At 43.9% G+C, this 15,275-nt stretch overlaps 1 protein-coding gene across 2 annotated transcripts in view; it reads left to right on the top strand.

Moving 5' to 3' along the window:
* atp8a1 (ATPase phospholipid transporting 8A1) overlaps positions 1-15,275 on the top strand; it is a 182,245-nt gene that overhangs the window by 97,067 nt on the left and 69,903 nt on the right. For both annotated transcript variants that reach the window (XM_084150005.1, XM_084150006.1), the window contains exons 15-16: positions 1,228-1,300; positions 11,876-11,981. In XM_084150005.1, the coding sequence (XP_084006131.1) occupies positions 1,228-1,300; positions 11,876-11,981 (179 nt within the window). The remainder of the gene's footprint in view (positions 1-1,227; positions 1,301-11,875; positions 11,982-15,275) is intronic.

Raw genomic sequence — 15,275 nt, 5'->3', positions numbered from 1 at the left:
CGGGGGTTTGTGGAGGCCAGGTCATCTGATGCAGCATTCCATCACTCTCCTTGGTAAAATAGCCCTTACACAGCCTGGAGGTGTGTTGGGTCATTGTCCTGTTGAAAAACAAATGATAGCCCAAACCAGATGGGATGACGTATCGCTGCAGAATGCTGTGGCAGCCATGCTGGTTAAGTGTGCCTTGAATTCTAAATAAATCACAGACAGTGTCACCAGCAATGCACCTCCACACCATAACACCTCCTCTTCCATGCTTTACGGTGGGAAATACACAGCGGTTAGAACCAAAAATCTCAAATTTGGACTCCAGACCTAAGGACAAATTTCCATCGTTCTAATGTCTATTGCTCGTGTTTCTTGGCCCAAGCAGGTCTCTTCTTCTTATTGGTGTCCTTTAGTAGTGTTTTCTTTGCAGCAATTCGACCATGGCCTGATTCACACAGTCCCCTCTGAACAGTTGATATTGAGATGTGTCTGTTACTTGAACTCTGTGAAGCATTTATTTGGGATGTAATTGCTGAGGCTGGTAACTCTAATGAACTTGTCGTCTGCAGCAGAGGTAACTCTGGGTCTTCCATTCCTGTGGCGGTCCTCATGAGAGCCAGTTTCATCATAGCGCTTGATGGTTTTTGCGACTGCACTTGAAGAAATGTTCAAAGTTCTTGAAATGTTCAGTATTGACTGACCTTCATGTCTTAAAATAGTGATGGACTGTCGATTCTCTTTGCTTATTTGAGCTGTTCTTGCCATAATATGGACTTGGTCTTTTACCAAATAGGGCTATCTTCTGTATACCCCCCCTACCTTGTCACAACACAACTGATTGGCTCAAACGCATTAAGAAGGAAAGAAATTCCACAAATTAACTTTTAAGAAGGCACACCTGTTAATTGAAATGCATTCCAGGTGACTACCTCATGAATCTGGTTGAGAGAATGTCGAGTGTGCAAAGCTGTCATCAAGGCAAAGGGTGGCTATTTGAAGAATCTCAAATATAAAATATATTTTGATTTGTTTAACACTTTTTTGGTTACTACGTGATTGTATATGTATTATTTCATAGTTTTGATGTCTTCACTATTATTCTACAATGTAGAAAATAGTAAAAATAAAGAAAAACCCTTGAATGAGTAGGTGTTCTAAAACTTTTGACCGGTAGTGTACTTATGCTCTTGTGTTGTCTGTGTAGTTTTTTTTACCAGTGTCCTTTTTTCACATTCACAGCCACAGCACACAGTCGTCTGAGGAGGAAGGATTTAATGACCCCAGCTTGCTGGAAAACCTCCAAAGTAATCACGTAAGTAACTCCAGGGTTCCCTGCCACCCACTTGCAGAGGCGGGGTCTGCAGGAGGACGTTAGGAGAGATGTCAGGCATGGGTCGTGGTCATTATGTGTGCAGGAGGATGTTAGGAGAGATGTCCGGCGTGGGTCGTGGTCATTATGTGTGCAGGAGGATGTTAGGAGAGATGTCCGGTGTGGGTCGTGGTCATTATGTGTGCAGGAGGATGTTAGGAGAGATGTCAGGCATGGGTCGTGGTCATTATGTGTGCAGGAGGATGTTAGGAGAGATGTCAGGCGTGGGTCGTGGTCATTATGTGTGCAGGAGGATGTTAGGAGAGATGTCAGGCGTGGGTCGTGGTCATTATGTGTGCAGGAGGATGTTAGGAGAGAGGTCAGGCGTGGGTCAAGTCCATTAGGTGTGCAGGAGGACGTTAGGGGAGAGGTCAGGCATGGGTCGTGGTCATTAGGTGTGCAGGAGGACGTTAGGGGAGAGGTCAGGCGTGGGTCGTGATCATTAGGGACATGTGTTAAAGAATTTTGCAACGGAAAAGGAAGCGTTAGCGCTTTATTTTGTCCATCCATGTTGCAGTCTGTTTTCTTCCTCTTGGTGCCTAATGAACCCAACCCTGTTTCATACTGCAGCACATATTTTGTGTTCTTTAGTGGGCCTCAATGACTGGGTAGATATGTGTGTACTAGCGTGGTATTAGTTTTAATTGAATCCTGATGAAAAAGTGACAACCAGCGTAGTTATTGGCATGTACACAGTCTAACTCATTCATGAAGGGTTATTTATTTTCATATTGTGTTTAATACAATTATAAGACTTTGAATACAGCAATCATCATTTGCTTATGCAGCAAGGCTTCTGGTGTAACTCATCAGTGGTGCTGTGACTACTGTGTGTATTCAGAAAGCTGTTTTTAATTGGTCTGACGTTGGTCCAATAGGCAATATCTAGGGCCCTATAAAATCTGCGATATGGAGAACGTGGACAGAATCACGGAATCCAGACAATTAAACGGAATTCAACAATATTCAAAAATGTATTGAACTTAGTAGGGAATCTACTAAATGTATTGACATGTATTAATTTGCCCAAGTTTATCATAAGACATTAACAGAATGCATCAGTGATTCGTATTTCCTGCAACTTTCTGAAGAGGAAACGAGAATTGTCCCTGTATGTGAGGTGAGTGCAGCTACCACTGCGCACTTGAATCGACCCCTAGAGTCGATGTCTGCGCCCCAGCGGAAATGTAATTAGCATAATAATAACAAATCCCCATCCAAATCTGTCTAAGCTGCGTCTCAATCCACTGCATCCGCCAATGGCGGCCTTCCGCATCTGCGGTGGAAGGTGGCCGAGCTACAGCGGTGTTTGTCAGCCCAAGAGACATCCCGAAAATTGGTCTTCTCAAGAAAACGTCTGTAGCGTCCGAAAGGTTTGGCCTACGAACTTATATGACCACTCTATGGAAAGATGAGACTCTCCAGAACACGTACATGTTTTGCTCTAGGACGCCCACAAGACTCGTCTGAAGGTAGACCGGTACTAGTTTAAAAAATGTATGGAAGTATACACTGAGAATTGAAAACATTAGGAACACCTGCTCTTTCCATGGCATAGACTGACCAGGTGAATCCAGGGAAAAAATATGATCTCTTATTGATGTCACTTGTTAAATCCACTTCAAATCAGTGTAGATGAAGAGGAAGAGACAGGTTAAAGGAGGATTTTATGCCTTGACAATTGAGACATGGATTGTGTATGTGTGTCATTTAGAGGGTGAATGGGCAAGACATTTACATTTAAGTCATTTAGCAGACACTCTTATCCAGAGCGACTTACAAAATATTTAAGTGCCTTTTGAACGGGGTATGTTAGTAGGTGCCAGGCGCACCGGTTTGAGTGTGTCAAGAACTGCAACGCTGCTGGGGTTTTCATACTCAAGTTTCCTGTGTGTATCAAGAATGGTCCACCACCCAAAGGGACATCCAGCCAACTTGACACAACTTTGGGAAGCATCCCAGCATCCATGTGGAACTCTTTCGACACCTTGTAGAGTCCATGCCCCGACGAATCAAGGCTGTTCTGATGGAAATAGGGGGTGCAACTCAATATTAGGAAGGTGTTCCTAATGTCTTGTAGTTTAGTGGCAATTTTCTGTTTGTAAAATATGGGTAAAAATACTTTTTTATTTCCTGATCTTAGATCTCTTAGATATAGACACTTGAAAGCAAACTTCCTTTTGATTTAATTTTTGACTATTCCCGCTGGAGCCACCTATACAAAAAAATTTGTATGCTCGGCACTAAGTGGCTTTGGATAAAAGTGTCTGCTACAGTGGGGAAAAAAAGTATTTAGTCAGCCACCAATTGTGCAAGTTCTCCCACTTAAAAAGATGAGAGAGGCCTGTAATTTTCATCATAGGTACACGTCAACTATGACAGACAAATTGAGAAGAAAAAAATCCAGAAAATCACATTGTAGGATTTTTTATGAATTTATTTGCAAATTATGGTAGAAAATAAGTATTTGGTCACCTACAAACAAGCAAGATTTCTGGCTCTTACAGACCTGTAACTTCTTCTTTAAGAGGCTCCTCTGTCCTCCACTCGTTACCTGTATTAATGACACCTGTTTGAACTTGTTATCAGTATAAAAGACACCTGTCCACAACCTCAAACAGTCACACTCCAAACTCCACTATGGCCAAGACCAAAGAGCTGTCAAAGGACACCAGAAACAAAATTGTAGACCTGCACCAGGCTGGGAAGACTGAATCTGCAATAGGTAAGCAGCTTGGTTTGAAGAAATCAACTGTGGGAGCAATTATTAGGAAATGGAAGACATACAAGACCACTGATAATCTCCCTCGATCTGGGGCTCCACGCAAGATCTCACCCTGTGGGGTCAAAATGATCACAAGAACGGTGAGCAAAAATCCCAGAACCACACGGGGGGACCTAGTGAATGACCTGCAGAGAGCTGGGACCAAAGTAACAAAGCCTACCATCAGTAACACACTATGCCGCCAGGGACTCAAATCCTGCAGTGCCAGACGTGTCCCCCTGCTTAAGCCAGTACATGTCCAGGCCCGTCTGAAGTGTGCTAGAGTGCATTTGGATGATCCAGAAGAGGATTGGGAGAATGTCATATGGTCAGATGAAACCAAAATATAACTTTTTGTTAAACTCAACTCGTCGTGTTTGGAGGACAAATAATGCTGAGTTGCATCCAAAGAACACCATACCTACTGTGAAGCATGGGGGTGGAAACATCATGCTTTGGGGCTGTTTTTCTGCAAAGGGACCAGGACGACTGATCCGTGTAAAGGAAAGAATGAATGGGGCCATGTATCGTGAGATTTTGAGTGAAAACCTCCTTCCATCAGCAAGGGCATTGAAGATGAAACGTGGCTGGGTCTTTCAGCATGACAATGATCCCAAACACACCACCCGGGCAACGAAGGAGTGGCTTCGTAAGAAGCATTTCAAGGTCCTGGAGTGGCCTAGCCAGTCTCCAGATCTCAACCCCATAGAAAATCTTTGGAGGGAGTTGAAAGTCCGTGTTGCCCAGTGACAGCCCCAAAACATCACTGCTCTAGAGGAGATCTGCATGGAGGAATGGGCCAAAATACCAGCAACAGTGTGTGTGAACCTTGTGAAGACTTACAGAAAACGTTTGACCTGTGTCATTGCCAACAAAGGGTATATAACAAAGTATTGAGAAACTTTTGTTATTGACCAAATACTTATTTTCCACCAGAATTTGCAAATAAATTCATTAAAAATCCTACAATGTGATTTTCTGGATTTTTTTTCTTCTCATTTTGTCTGTCATAGTTGACGTGTACCTATGATGAAAATTACAGGCCTCTCTCATCTTTTTAAGTGGGAGAACTTGCACAATTGGTGGCTGACTAAATACTTTTCCCCCCCACTGTATATAGCATATATTATTTATGGAATATATAGAGGCAGGTGGTCATACAGTATTATCTTCCACGCTTTATTCAAATCTGTGTCATGCTATCGAACTCTGGAAAAACAACGTTAAATAAATTTGCCCCAATCCTGCAAACACTGGAGACACTCAAAGGCAGCAACCATCTCCTGTAGCGTAGCTGTGTAGCGCTGTCTGTGAGAAGCAAGATGGATAAAAAGCCGTGATTGATTGGCTGGTTGAGTCATCGGGTCACCAGACGGCGTTGGAGGCAGGATGTCACTTCTGATTATGTGGCTAGCCAGCACGGCGTCGCCCGGGGATACGAAGTAATCCCACTGTGATGTTTGCCGTGTTGTGACAGCACAAACTCCTCGGTGCCGTTAAGGAGTTTGTGGGTAGGATCCGTTTTAATGACATACAGATATATGTAGTGTGTTGCCAACTCGGAGCCCTAATTGCATACAAAGTGAACAAGCGCTGGTTCGTTGTTTGTAAATCACAATCCCCTGTAAGGATTTGTTGATGATAATGAAGTAGTCGCTGGCGGTATGACATTAACTAGGCCTAATTCATTAATTAACATAATTTGTATGGGAGGTATTGGTGTTTCTTCTCTTTTGTATTGGAGACATTTAAAAAAATTAAATAAAATAAAGGTGATTTGATAAGCTTGGATGGAATACTTTATTTCTGTTCTTTTTCTTCTTCTGTTACCCCCTGTGGTATTTGAAGAGACCTTTTCATGTGTGGAGAGATTGTAGTTGTGATGTGATGCCACTGATGTAAAGAATGAAAGCTCTCTTCCATAAAGCACAAGAGTTCAACCTTGCTTTGTAGAATCGGTGGTGCTGCTCATGCATCTTACCAGTGTCCTCTTCCTTGTTCTTGAACACATTCTGAGTCAACCTGAACCCGAATATGGTGGCTTAGTTGTACTTCTACTACAACAACTTTATTTGTCCAACTAATACACCGGAAATGTGTCTTCTGCTCTTTTGTCAACATCACCATACAACACAAACACTCACATATTCGAGAGAGCACAAGGCCAGCCACAGTACAGCACCCCTTGAGGTAGTTTTGGGATTAAGTGCCTTGCTCAAGGATACAACAGTAGTAGATTTTACCTGGGATCGTAAACCAGCAAACCTGTGCTAAAGCTGGGAAACCGACTGGCTGATCGTCTAGCCTTACCGTAACACTTCTTCCATGCACTAAATTCAAACACTTCCTCCTTTGCCCGTCTGTGTTTGGCTTACTGTACTCGGAGCTCAAATGTCCTTACACACAACTAATCCCAGCAATTAACAACAGTTTAACATGGCCCCTGGCTGTTTGTGACAAACCCTGTGGATACAGCAGCAATGACGGCATCGGTGACCTGGGGGAGCAAGGGTACCTAAAAAAATTAACGTCACCCTCTGGTGCTTTTCACATTCTCGAGTCACTGGACATGTTTTCAGGCTGTGGAGTGGTCAGTCTAGCTGTCCCAAATGGCACCCGATTCCCTATATTAGTGAGGGGGGAAAAAATCGATACAGTTACATATCGGTATATTATTTGTAACTATATATCGTATAGTTTTGACAATATCGCAATATTATTTTTGCCCTAGTTGGCTGTACCTGCACCAAAACCCCCAGCATCTTTCCTTCATAGCTTGTTCTCCATCTTCTTTTTAAATAGGAAGCCAATTAGTTTTCAGCATTTTTATTTCCCTGACTGATCAAAACTAGTTCTCATGGCTCCCTCTCGTCCCTCTGCAGCAGACACATGGTGAGCAATACGTTTGGAACATGGAATAGATCATCTAGTCGCAACAGAATCACAGTATCGAGTCTCAATACATGTCGTATCGGCACCGAAGTATGGTGATAATATTGTATCGTGAGGTTCCTGGCAATTCCCAGCCCTTCCCTATATAGTACACCCTATGGGCTCTGGTCAAAAGTAGTGCACTATAAAGGGCAATAGGGTGCCCTTTGGGATGCAGGCTGTGTGTCTGGTTGGTTGGTTTGCTTAGTGCTCCGAGATAGAAGGCAGGGAGACGGAGGCAGAATCCCTTTACACGACTTCCTGCAAGTCCCGCTAAACTTCCAGCACCTGTCACGTCCGAAGCAATGAGTGTCCGTCACTGGCGCCATGACACAGATTAGGCTACAGAGGCGCCCACGGGGCTGTGGGCCGAGCCAGTACTGTCGTGTCGGTCCTATTAGCTGTCACATCTAATCGGAACATTCGAGCTGTCTGTAGTGCCCTCTCTCTCCTCTTAGGTGACCATCACCCTGTTCTGTCATATGCTCGCACGCACACACACACACACACACACACACACAACACACAAACAACACACAACAACACACACACACCCCTCCTGTAGCGAGCCCTACCTGTCACCCAAACCCGATTTAGCATTCTGCTGTGACAGGGAGCGGCCAAACAGCCACCTGGTCTGTAATAGCCTCTGTGTACTCTCATTTGGAAGAAGGCCTTTGATTTTTCTCCGGTTTTTCTCTTTCATCGCTCCTCTGTTCCCCGCCTGGCCATATCTCTTCAAAGAGCTTGCGTCACGGACCTGAGGACAATAATGACAAAAGCAGCAGTAATCAAATGCGTAGAGTTTCTTTTTTTATAACTGTGAGTCCTTCTTTGAGGTTTTCATATGATATGGTACAAATAAGGGGTAGCTGATAGACATCTTGTCAGAACAACAGGTACAGAAGTGAAGGCTTTAATTTTATATTATTGATATGTACTGTATTCAGAGAGCTGAAGCAAGCACACAGTTTTTTTAAAGAAAATATTATCCTTTACGGTTTTCAAGTTTTATTGTCACATGCACAATTAACAGTGAAATGCTTAACTTACATGCTCTACCCAACATTGCAGTAATCAATATCAAAATAGTATAACTAATACAAATGTTTTTATATATACACAGTGCATTCGGAAAGTATTCAGTCCCCTTGACTTTTTCCACATTTTGTTACGTTACAGCCTTATTCTAAAATGGATTATCAAGCTACACACAATACCCCATAATGACAAAGCGAAAACACGTTTTTCTGAAATGTTTCCAAATGTATTAAAAATAAAAAACAGATACCGTATTTACATAAGTATTCAGACCCTTTGCTATGAGACTCGAAATTGAGCTCAAGTGCATCCTGTTTCCATTGATCATCCTTGATCTTTCTACAACTTGATTGTGGTAAATTCAATTGATTGGACATTATTTGGAAAGGCACACACCTGTCTATATAAGGTCCCACAGTTGTCAGTGTATGTCAGAGCAAAAACCAAGCCATGATGTCGATGGAATTGTCCGTAGAGCTCCGAGACAGGATTGTGTCGAGGCACAGATCTGGGGAAGGGTACCAAATCAGGGAGGGAGGTCACCAATAACCCGATGGTCACTCTGACAGAGCTCCAGAGTTCCTCTGTGGAGATGGGAGAACCTTCCAGAAGACAACCATCTCTGCAGCACTCCACCAATCAGGCCTTTATGGTAGATTGGCCAGACGGAAGCCACTCCTCAGTAAAAGGCACTTGACAACCCGCTTGGAGTTTGCCAAAAAGGCACCTAAAGGACTCTGACCATGAGAAACAAGATTATCTGGTCTGATGAAACCAAGATTGAACTCTTTGGCCTAAATGCCAAGCGTCACATCTGGAGGAAACCTGGCACCATCCCTACGGTGAAGCATGGTGGTGGCAGCATTATGCTGTGGGGATGTTTTTCAGCGGCAAAGACTAGTCAGGATCGAGGGAAAGATGAACGGAGCAAAGTACAGAGAGATCCTTGATGAAAACCTGCTCCAGAGCGCTCAGGACCTCAGACTGGGGCGAAGGTTCACCTTCCAATAGGACAACGACCCTAAGCACACAGCCAAGACAACGCAGGAATGGTTTCGGGACAAGTCTCTGAATGTCCTTGAGTGGCCCAGCCAGAGCCTTGACTTGAACCCGATCAAACATCACTGGAGATACCTGAAAATAACTGTGCAGCAACGCTCCCCATCCAACCTGACAGAGCTTGAGAGGATCTGCAGAGAAGAATGGGAGAAACTCCACAAATAAAGGTGTGCCAAGCTTGTAGCGTCATACCCAAGAAGACTTGTCTAATCGCTGCCAAAGGTGCTTCAACAAAGTACTGAGTAAAGAGTCTGAATACTTATAGAAATGTGATATTTCCGTTTCTTTTGTTTTAATACATTTGCAAACATTTCTAAACCTGTTTTTGCTTTGTAATTATGAGGTATTTTGTGTAGATGGATGAGGGGGAAAAAACTATTTAATCCATTTCAGAATAAGGCTGTAACATAACAAAATGTGGAAAAAGTCAAGGGGTCTGAATAGTTTCCGAATGCACTGTATATAAAATAAGAAAACCCATAGTAAACTATATACAGGGTCAGTACCAATACCTGTTTTCCATATATTCTGAATATGTACGGTATTCTCTACTGGAAGCCAGTTCACTAACCACTCCATGCTGTTGACTAACCCTACCCTACTACAGATCCATGCTGTTGACTAACCCTACTACAGATCCATGCTGTTGACTAACCCTACTACAGATCCATGCTGTTGACTAACCCTACCCTACTGTAGATCCATGCTGTTGACTAACCCTACCCTACTGTAGATCCATGCTGTTGACTAACCCTACTGTAGATCCATGCTGTTGACTAACCCTACCCTACTGTAGATCCATGCTGTTGACTAACCCTACTGTAGATCCATGCTGTTGACTAACCACACCCTACTGTAGATCCATGCTGTTGACTAACCCTACTGTAGATCCATGCTGTTGACTAACCACACCCTACTGTAGGTCCATGCTGTTGACTAACCCCGCCCTACTGTAGATCCATGCTGTTGACTAACCCTACTGTAGATCCATGCTGTTGACTAACCCTACTGTAAATCCATGCTGTTGACTAACCCTACTGTAGATCCATGCTGTTGACTAACCCTACTGTAGATCCATGCTGTTGACTAACCCTACTGTAGATCCATGCTGTTGACTAACCCTACTGTAGATCCATGCTGTTGACTAACCCTACTGTAGATCCATGCTGTTGACTAACCACACCCTACTGTAGGTCCATGCTGTTGACTAACCCCGCCCTACTGTAGATCCATGCTGTTGACTAACCACACCCTACTGTAGATCCATGCTGTTGACTAACCCTACTGTAGATCCATGCTGTTGACTAACCCTACTGTAAATCCATGCTGTTGACTAACCCTACTGTAGATCCATGCTGTTGACTAACCCTACTGTAGATCCATGCTGTTGACTAACCCTACTGCAGATCCATGCTGTTGACTAACCCCACCCTACTGTAGATCCATGCTGTTGACTAACCCTACCCTACTGTAGATCCATGCTGTTGACTAACCCTACTGTAGATCCATGCTGTTGACTAACCCTACTGCAGATCCATGCTGTTGACTAACCCTACTGTAGAGCCATGCTGTTGACTAACCCTACCCTACTGCAGATCCATGCTGTTGACTAACCCTACCCTACTGCAGATCCATGCTGTTGACTAACCCTACCCTACTGTAGATCCATGCTGTTGACTAACCCTACCCTACTGTAGATCCATGCTGTTGACTAACCCTACCCTACTGTAGATCCATGCTGTTGACTAACCCTACCCTACTGTAGATCCATGCTGTTGACTAACCCTACCCTACTGTAGATCCATGCTGTTGACCTACCCTACTGTAGATCCATGCTGTTACTTTTGGGGTTTGTTGTCATTATTGGCCCAACTGAGGTCACTGACACTGGGCTGGTGTTCATTCAATCCCAGCCCAGATGGAAGCCCCAGTAGCATCAACCAGCCCCAGTAGCATCAACCAGCCCCAGTAGCATCAACCAGCCCTCCAGCTCCTCCACTCTCTCTTCCTTAACCCTGGCTGCATACCAAATGGCACCATATTCCTTATGCTTTTATAGTGCACTGTTTTTGGAAGTAGTGCTCTATGTAAGGAATAGGGTGTCATTTGGCTCAGTCCCGTGTGGCTCAGTTGGTAGAGCATGGCGCTTGCAACGCCAGGTTTGTGGGTTCGATTCCCACGGGGGACCAGTACGAAAATGTATGCACTCACTACTGTAAGTCGCTCTGGATAGGAGCGTCTGCTAAATGACTAACATGTAAATGTAAATTTGGGATGCAGCCCTACTCATAACCCAGCCCTGAGCAGCATCTCATGAACTCTGCGTACGCTACTACATATGCTCTTGAAGGAACAGAGGATATGACGAAGCAGTCTTGTGGAGCTAATGTATATACTTGTCATCATCGCTAGTCCTTTTGGGGGTAGAGTTATTCCCATAAAGAAATCACAGATATAGGAAAGATAGATTTCCAACATCATATTCAGTTTGATCATCAGTCGGTCAATAAAGGCTATTATTTGCAGGTGTCTTGGAAGTGACTGTGTGTACATTGTGGTTGTTAGGTGAGCCATCATTTACCAGTGGTAATTGGTCATGCTCTCTAATGATGTGTCCTCTCTCCCTCTCTCTCTTTCGCTCCCTCCACTTTCTCATTCTCCCTGCTCCCCTCCCCCTCTCGCTCTCTTTCTCTCTCTTCCCCTCTCTTCCCCTCCCTCTGCAGCCCACAGCTCCTGTCATCCTGGACTTCATGACCATGTTGGCCATCTGTCACACGGCCGTCCCCGAGCACACCGACGATAAGATCGTCTACCAGGCTGCCTCGCCAGGTACGGCCCACCAGTCCTGACCTCACAGCACTGCTCTATGACAGCCTTACAACTGCTCTTAATAGCCTTTTGACAGCCTTATGATAGCTTGAAATGCCACGTCAGTCACCAAACGTCCGTCAATCAATCTACCAATCAAATATAAGAGTACAGGAGCAGAGGATCTCCAGTTGACGTTGAATAAATGGCCGTCTCTAGGCGACCACTTACCTTGTCCTGCCTCAATTTCCTGTGTTCCTAAGTCTCATTGTTTGCCACGCACCTCAAACCTCTCCGTATCGTCTGCAGACATATAATGACAACACCATCACATCGATATCAACTAATGACATCAATACCTTATTGAAGATGGGAGTGACACAAACTGGGACGTGACCAGTATACAAAAGACAGCAATTTCTTTGTGCAGTAGTGGAACAGACATCGGAACAATACTTAAAGGATGCACATTAACCCTGAGTATTCTCTATTATATTATACAAGTTCAATCTGACTTCATATGCTTTGATCCACCAAGGCTAGATGTTTTGAAGTGGTAGAATGCAGGGTCGTGTTCAACAGGCACCAAGGCTGTGGTAGAGATTGAGATCTAGGTCTCTTTTCCAAATGCGCCCTGTATAATACAATATAAAATACACTTTAAACACTGTGTATGTATACATACAGTGGGGAGAACAAGTATTTGATACACTGCCGATTTTGCAGGTTTTCCTACTTACAAAGCATGTAGAGGTCTGTAATTTTTATCATAGGTACACTTCAACTGTGAGAGAAGGAATCTAAAACAAAAATCCAGAAAATCACATTGTATGATTTTTAAGTAATTAATTTGCATTTTATTGCATGACATAAATATTTGATACATCAGAAAAGCAGAACTTAATATTTGGTACAGAAACCTTTGTTTGCAATTACAGAGATCATACGTTTCCTGTAGGTCTTGACCAGGTTTGCACACACTGCAGCAGGGATTTTGGCCCACTCCTCCATACAGACCTTCTCCAGATCCTTCAGGTTTCGGGGCTGTCGCTGGGCAATACGGACTTTCAGCTCCCTCCAAAGATGTTCTATTGGGTTCAGGTCTGGAGACTGGCTAGGCCACTCCAGGACCTTGAGATGCTTCTTACGGAGCCACTCCTTAGTTGCCCTGGCTGTGTGTTTCGGGTCGTTGTCATGCTGGAAGACCCAGCCACGACCCATCTTCAATGCTCTTACTGAAGGAAGGAGGTTGTTGGCCAAGATCTCGCGATACATGGCCCCATCCATCCTCCCCTCAATACGGTGCAGTCGTCCTGTCCCCTTTGCAGAAAAGCATCCCCAAATAATGATGTTTCCACCTCCATGCTTCACGGTTGGGATGGTGTTCTTGGGGTTGTACTCATCCTTCTTCTTCCTCCAAACACGGCGAGTGGAGTTTAGACCAAAAAGCTATATTTTTGTCTCATCAGACCACATGACCTTCTCCCATTCCTCCTCTGGATCATCCAGATGGTCATTGGCAAACTTCAGACGGGCCTGGATTTGCGCTGGCTTGAGCAGGGGGGACCTTGCGTGCGCTGCAGGATTTTAATCCATGATGGCGTAGTGTGTTACTAATGGTTTTCTTTGAGACTGTGGTCCCAGCTCTCTTCAGGTCATTGACCAGGTCCTGCCGTGTAGTTCTGGGCTGATCCCTCACCTTCCTCATGATCATTGATGCCTCACGAGGTGAGATCTTGCATGGAGCCCCAGACCGAGGGTGATTGACCGTCATCTTGAACTTCTTCCATTTTCTAATAATTGCGCCAACAGTTGTTGCCTTCTCGCCAAGCTGCTTGCCTATTGTCCTGTAGCCCATCCCACCTTTTGCAGGTCTACAATTTTATCCCTGATGTCCTTACACAGATCTCTGGTCTTGGCATTTGTGGAGAGGTTGGAGTCTGTTTGATTGAGTGTGTGGACAGGTGTCTTTTATACAGGTAACGAGTTCAAACAGGTGCAGTTAATACAGGTAATGAGTGGAGAACAGGAGGACTTCTTAAAGAAAAACTAACAGGTCTGTGAGAGCCGGAATTCTTACTGGTTGTTAGGTGATCAAATACTTATGTCATGCAATAAAATGCAAATTAATTACTTAAAAATCATACAATGTGATTTTCTGGATTTTTGTTTTAGATTCCGTCTCTCACTGTTGAAGTGTACCTATGATAACAATTACAGACCTCTACATGCTTTGTAAGTAGGAAAACCTGCAAAATTGGCAGTGTATCAAATACTTGTTCTCCCCACTGTACCTGCATGCATACATGCATACATACATGCATACATACAGTTGAAGTCGGAAGTTTACATACACTTAGGTTGGAGTCATTAAAACTTGTTTTTCAACCACTCCACACATTTCTTGTTAACAAACTATAGTTTTGGCAAGTCGGTTAGGACATCTACTTTGTGCATGACACAAGTAATTTTTCCAACAATTGTTTACAGACAGTTTATTTCACTTATAATTCACTGTATCACAATTCCAGTGGGTCTGAAGTTTACATACACAAACTCAGTGCCTCTTTGCTTGACATCATGGGAAAATCAAAAGAAATCAGCCAAGACCTCAGAAAAAAAATGGTAGACCTCCACAAGTCTGGTTCATCCTTGGGAGCAATTTCCAAACGCCTGAAGGTACCACGTTCATCTGTACAAACAATAGTATGCAAGTATAAACACCATGGGACCACGCAGCCGTCATACCGCTCAGGAAGGAGACATGTTCTGTCTCCTAGAGATTAACTTACTTTGGTGCGAAAAGTGCAAATCAATCCCAGAACAACAGCAAAGGACCTTGTGAAGATGCTGGAGGAAACAGGTACAAAAGTATCTATATCCACAGTAAAACGAGTCCTATATCGACATAACCTGAAAGGCCGCTCAGCAAGGAATAAGCCACTGCTCCAAAACCGCCATAAAAAAGCCAGACTACGGTTTGCAACTGCACATGGGGACAAAGATCATACTTTTTGGAGAAATGTCCTCTGGTCTGATGAAATAAAAATATAACTTTTTGGCCATAATTACCATCGTTATGTTTGGAGAAAAAAGGGGGATGCTTGCAACCCGAAAAACACCATCCCAACCGTGAAGCATGGGGGTGGCAGCATCATGCTGTGGGGTGCTTTGCTGCAGGAGGGACTGTGGCACTTCACAAAATAGATGGCATCATGAGGAAGGAAAAGGATGTGGATATATTGAAGCAACATCTCAAGACATCAGTCAGGAAGTTAAAGCTTGGTCGCAAATGGGTCTTCCAAATGGACAATG

The sequence above is a fragment of the Coregonus lavaretus genome, assembly GCF_964263955.1.
Source record: "Coregonus lavaretus genome assembly, chromosome: 32".
Taxonomy (NCBI): domain Eukaryota; kingdom Metazoa; phylum Chordata; class Actinopteri; order Salmoniformes; family Salmonidae; genus Coregonus; species Coregonus lavaretus.
Note: the sequence above shows the minus strand (reverse complement) of the source record. Positions and strands in the feature narration are given on the sequence as shown.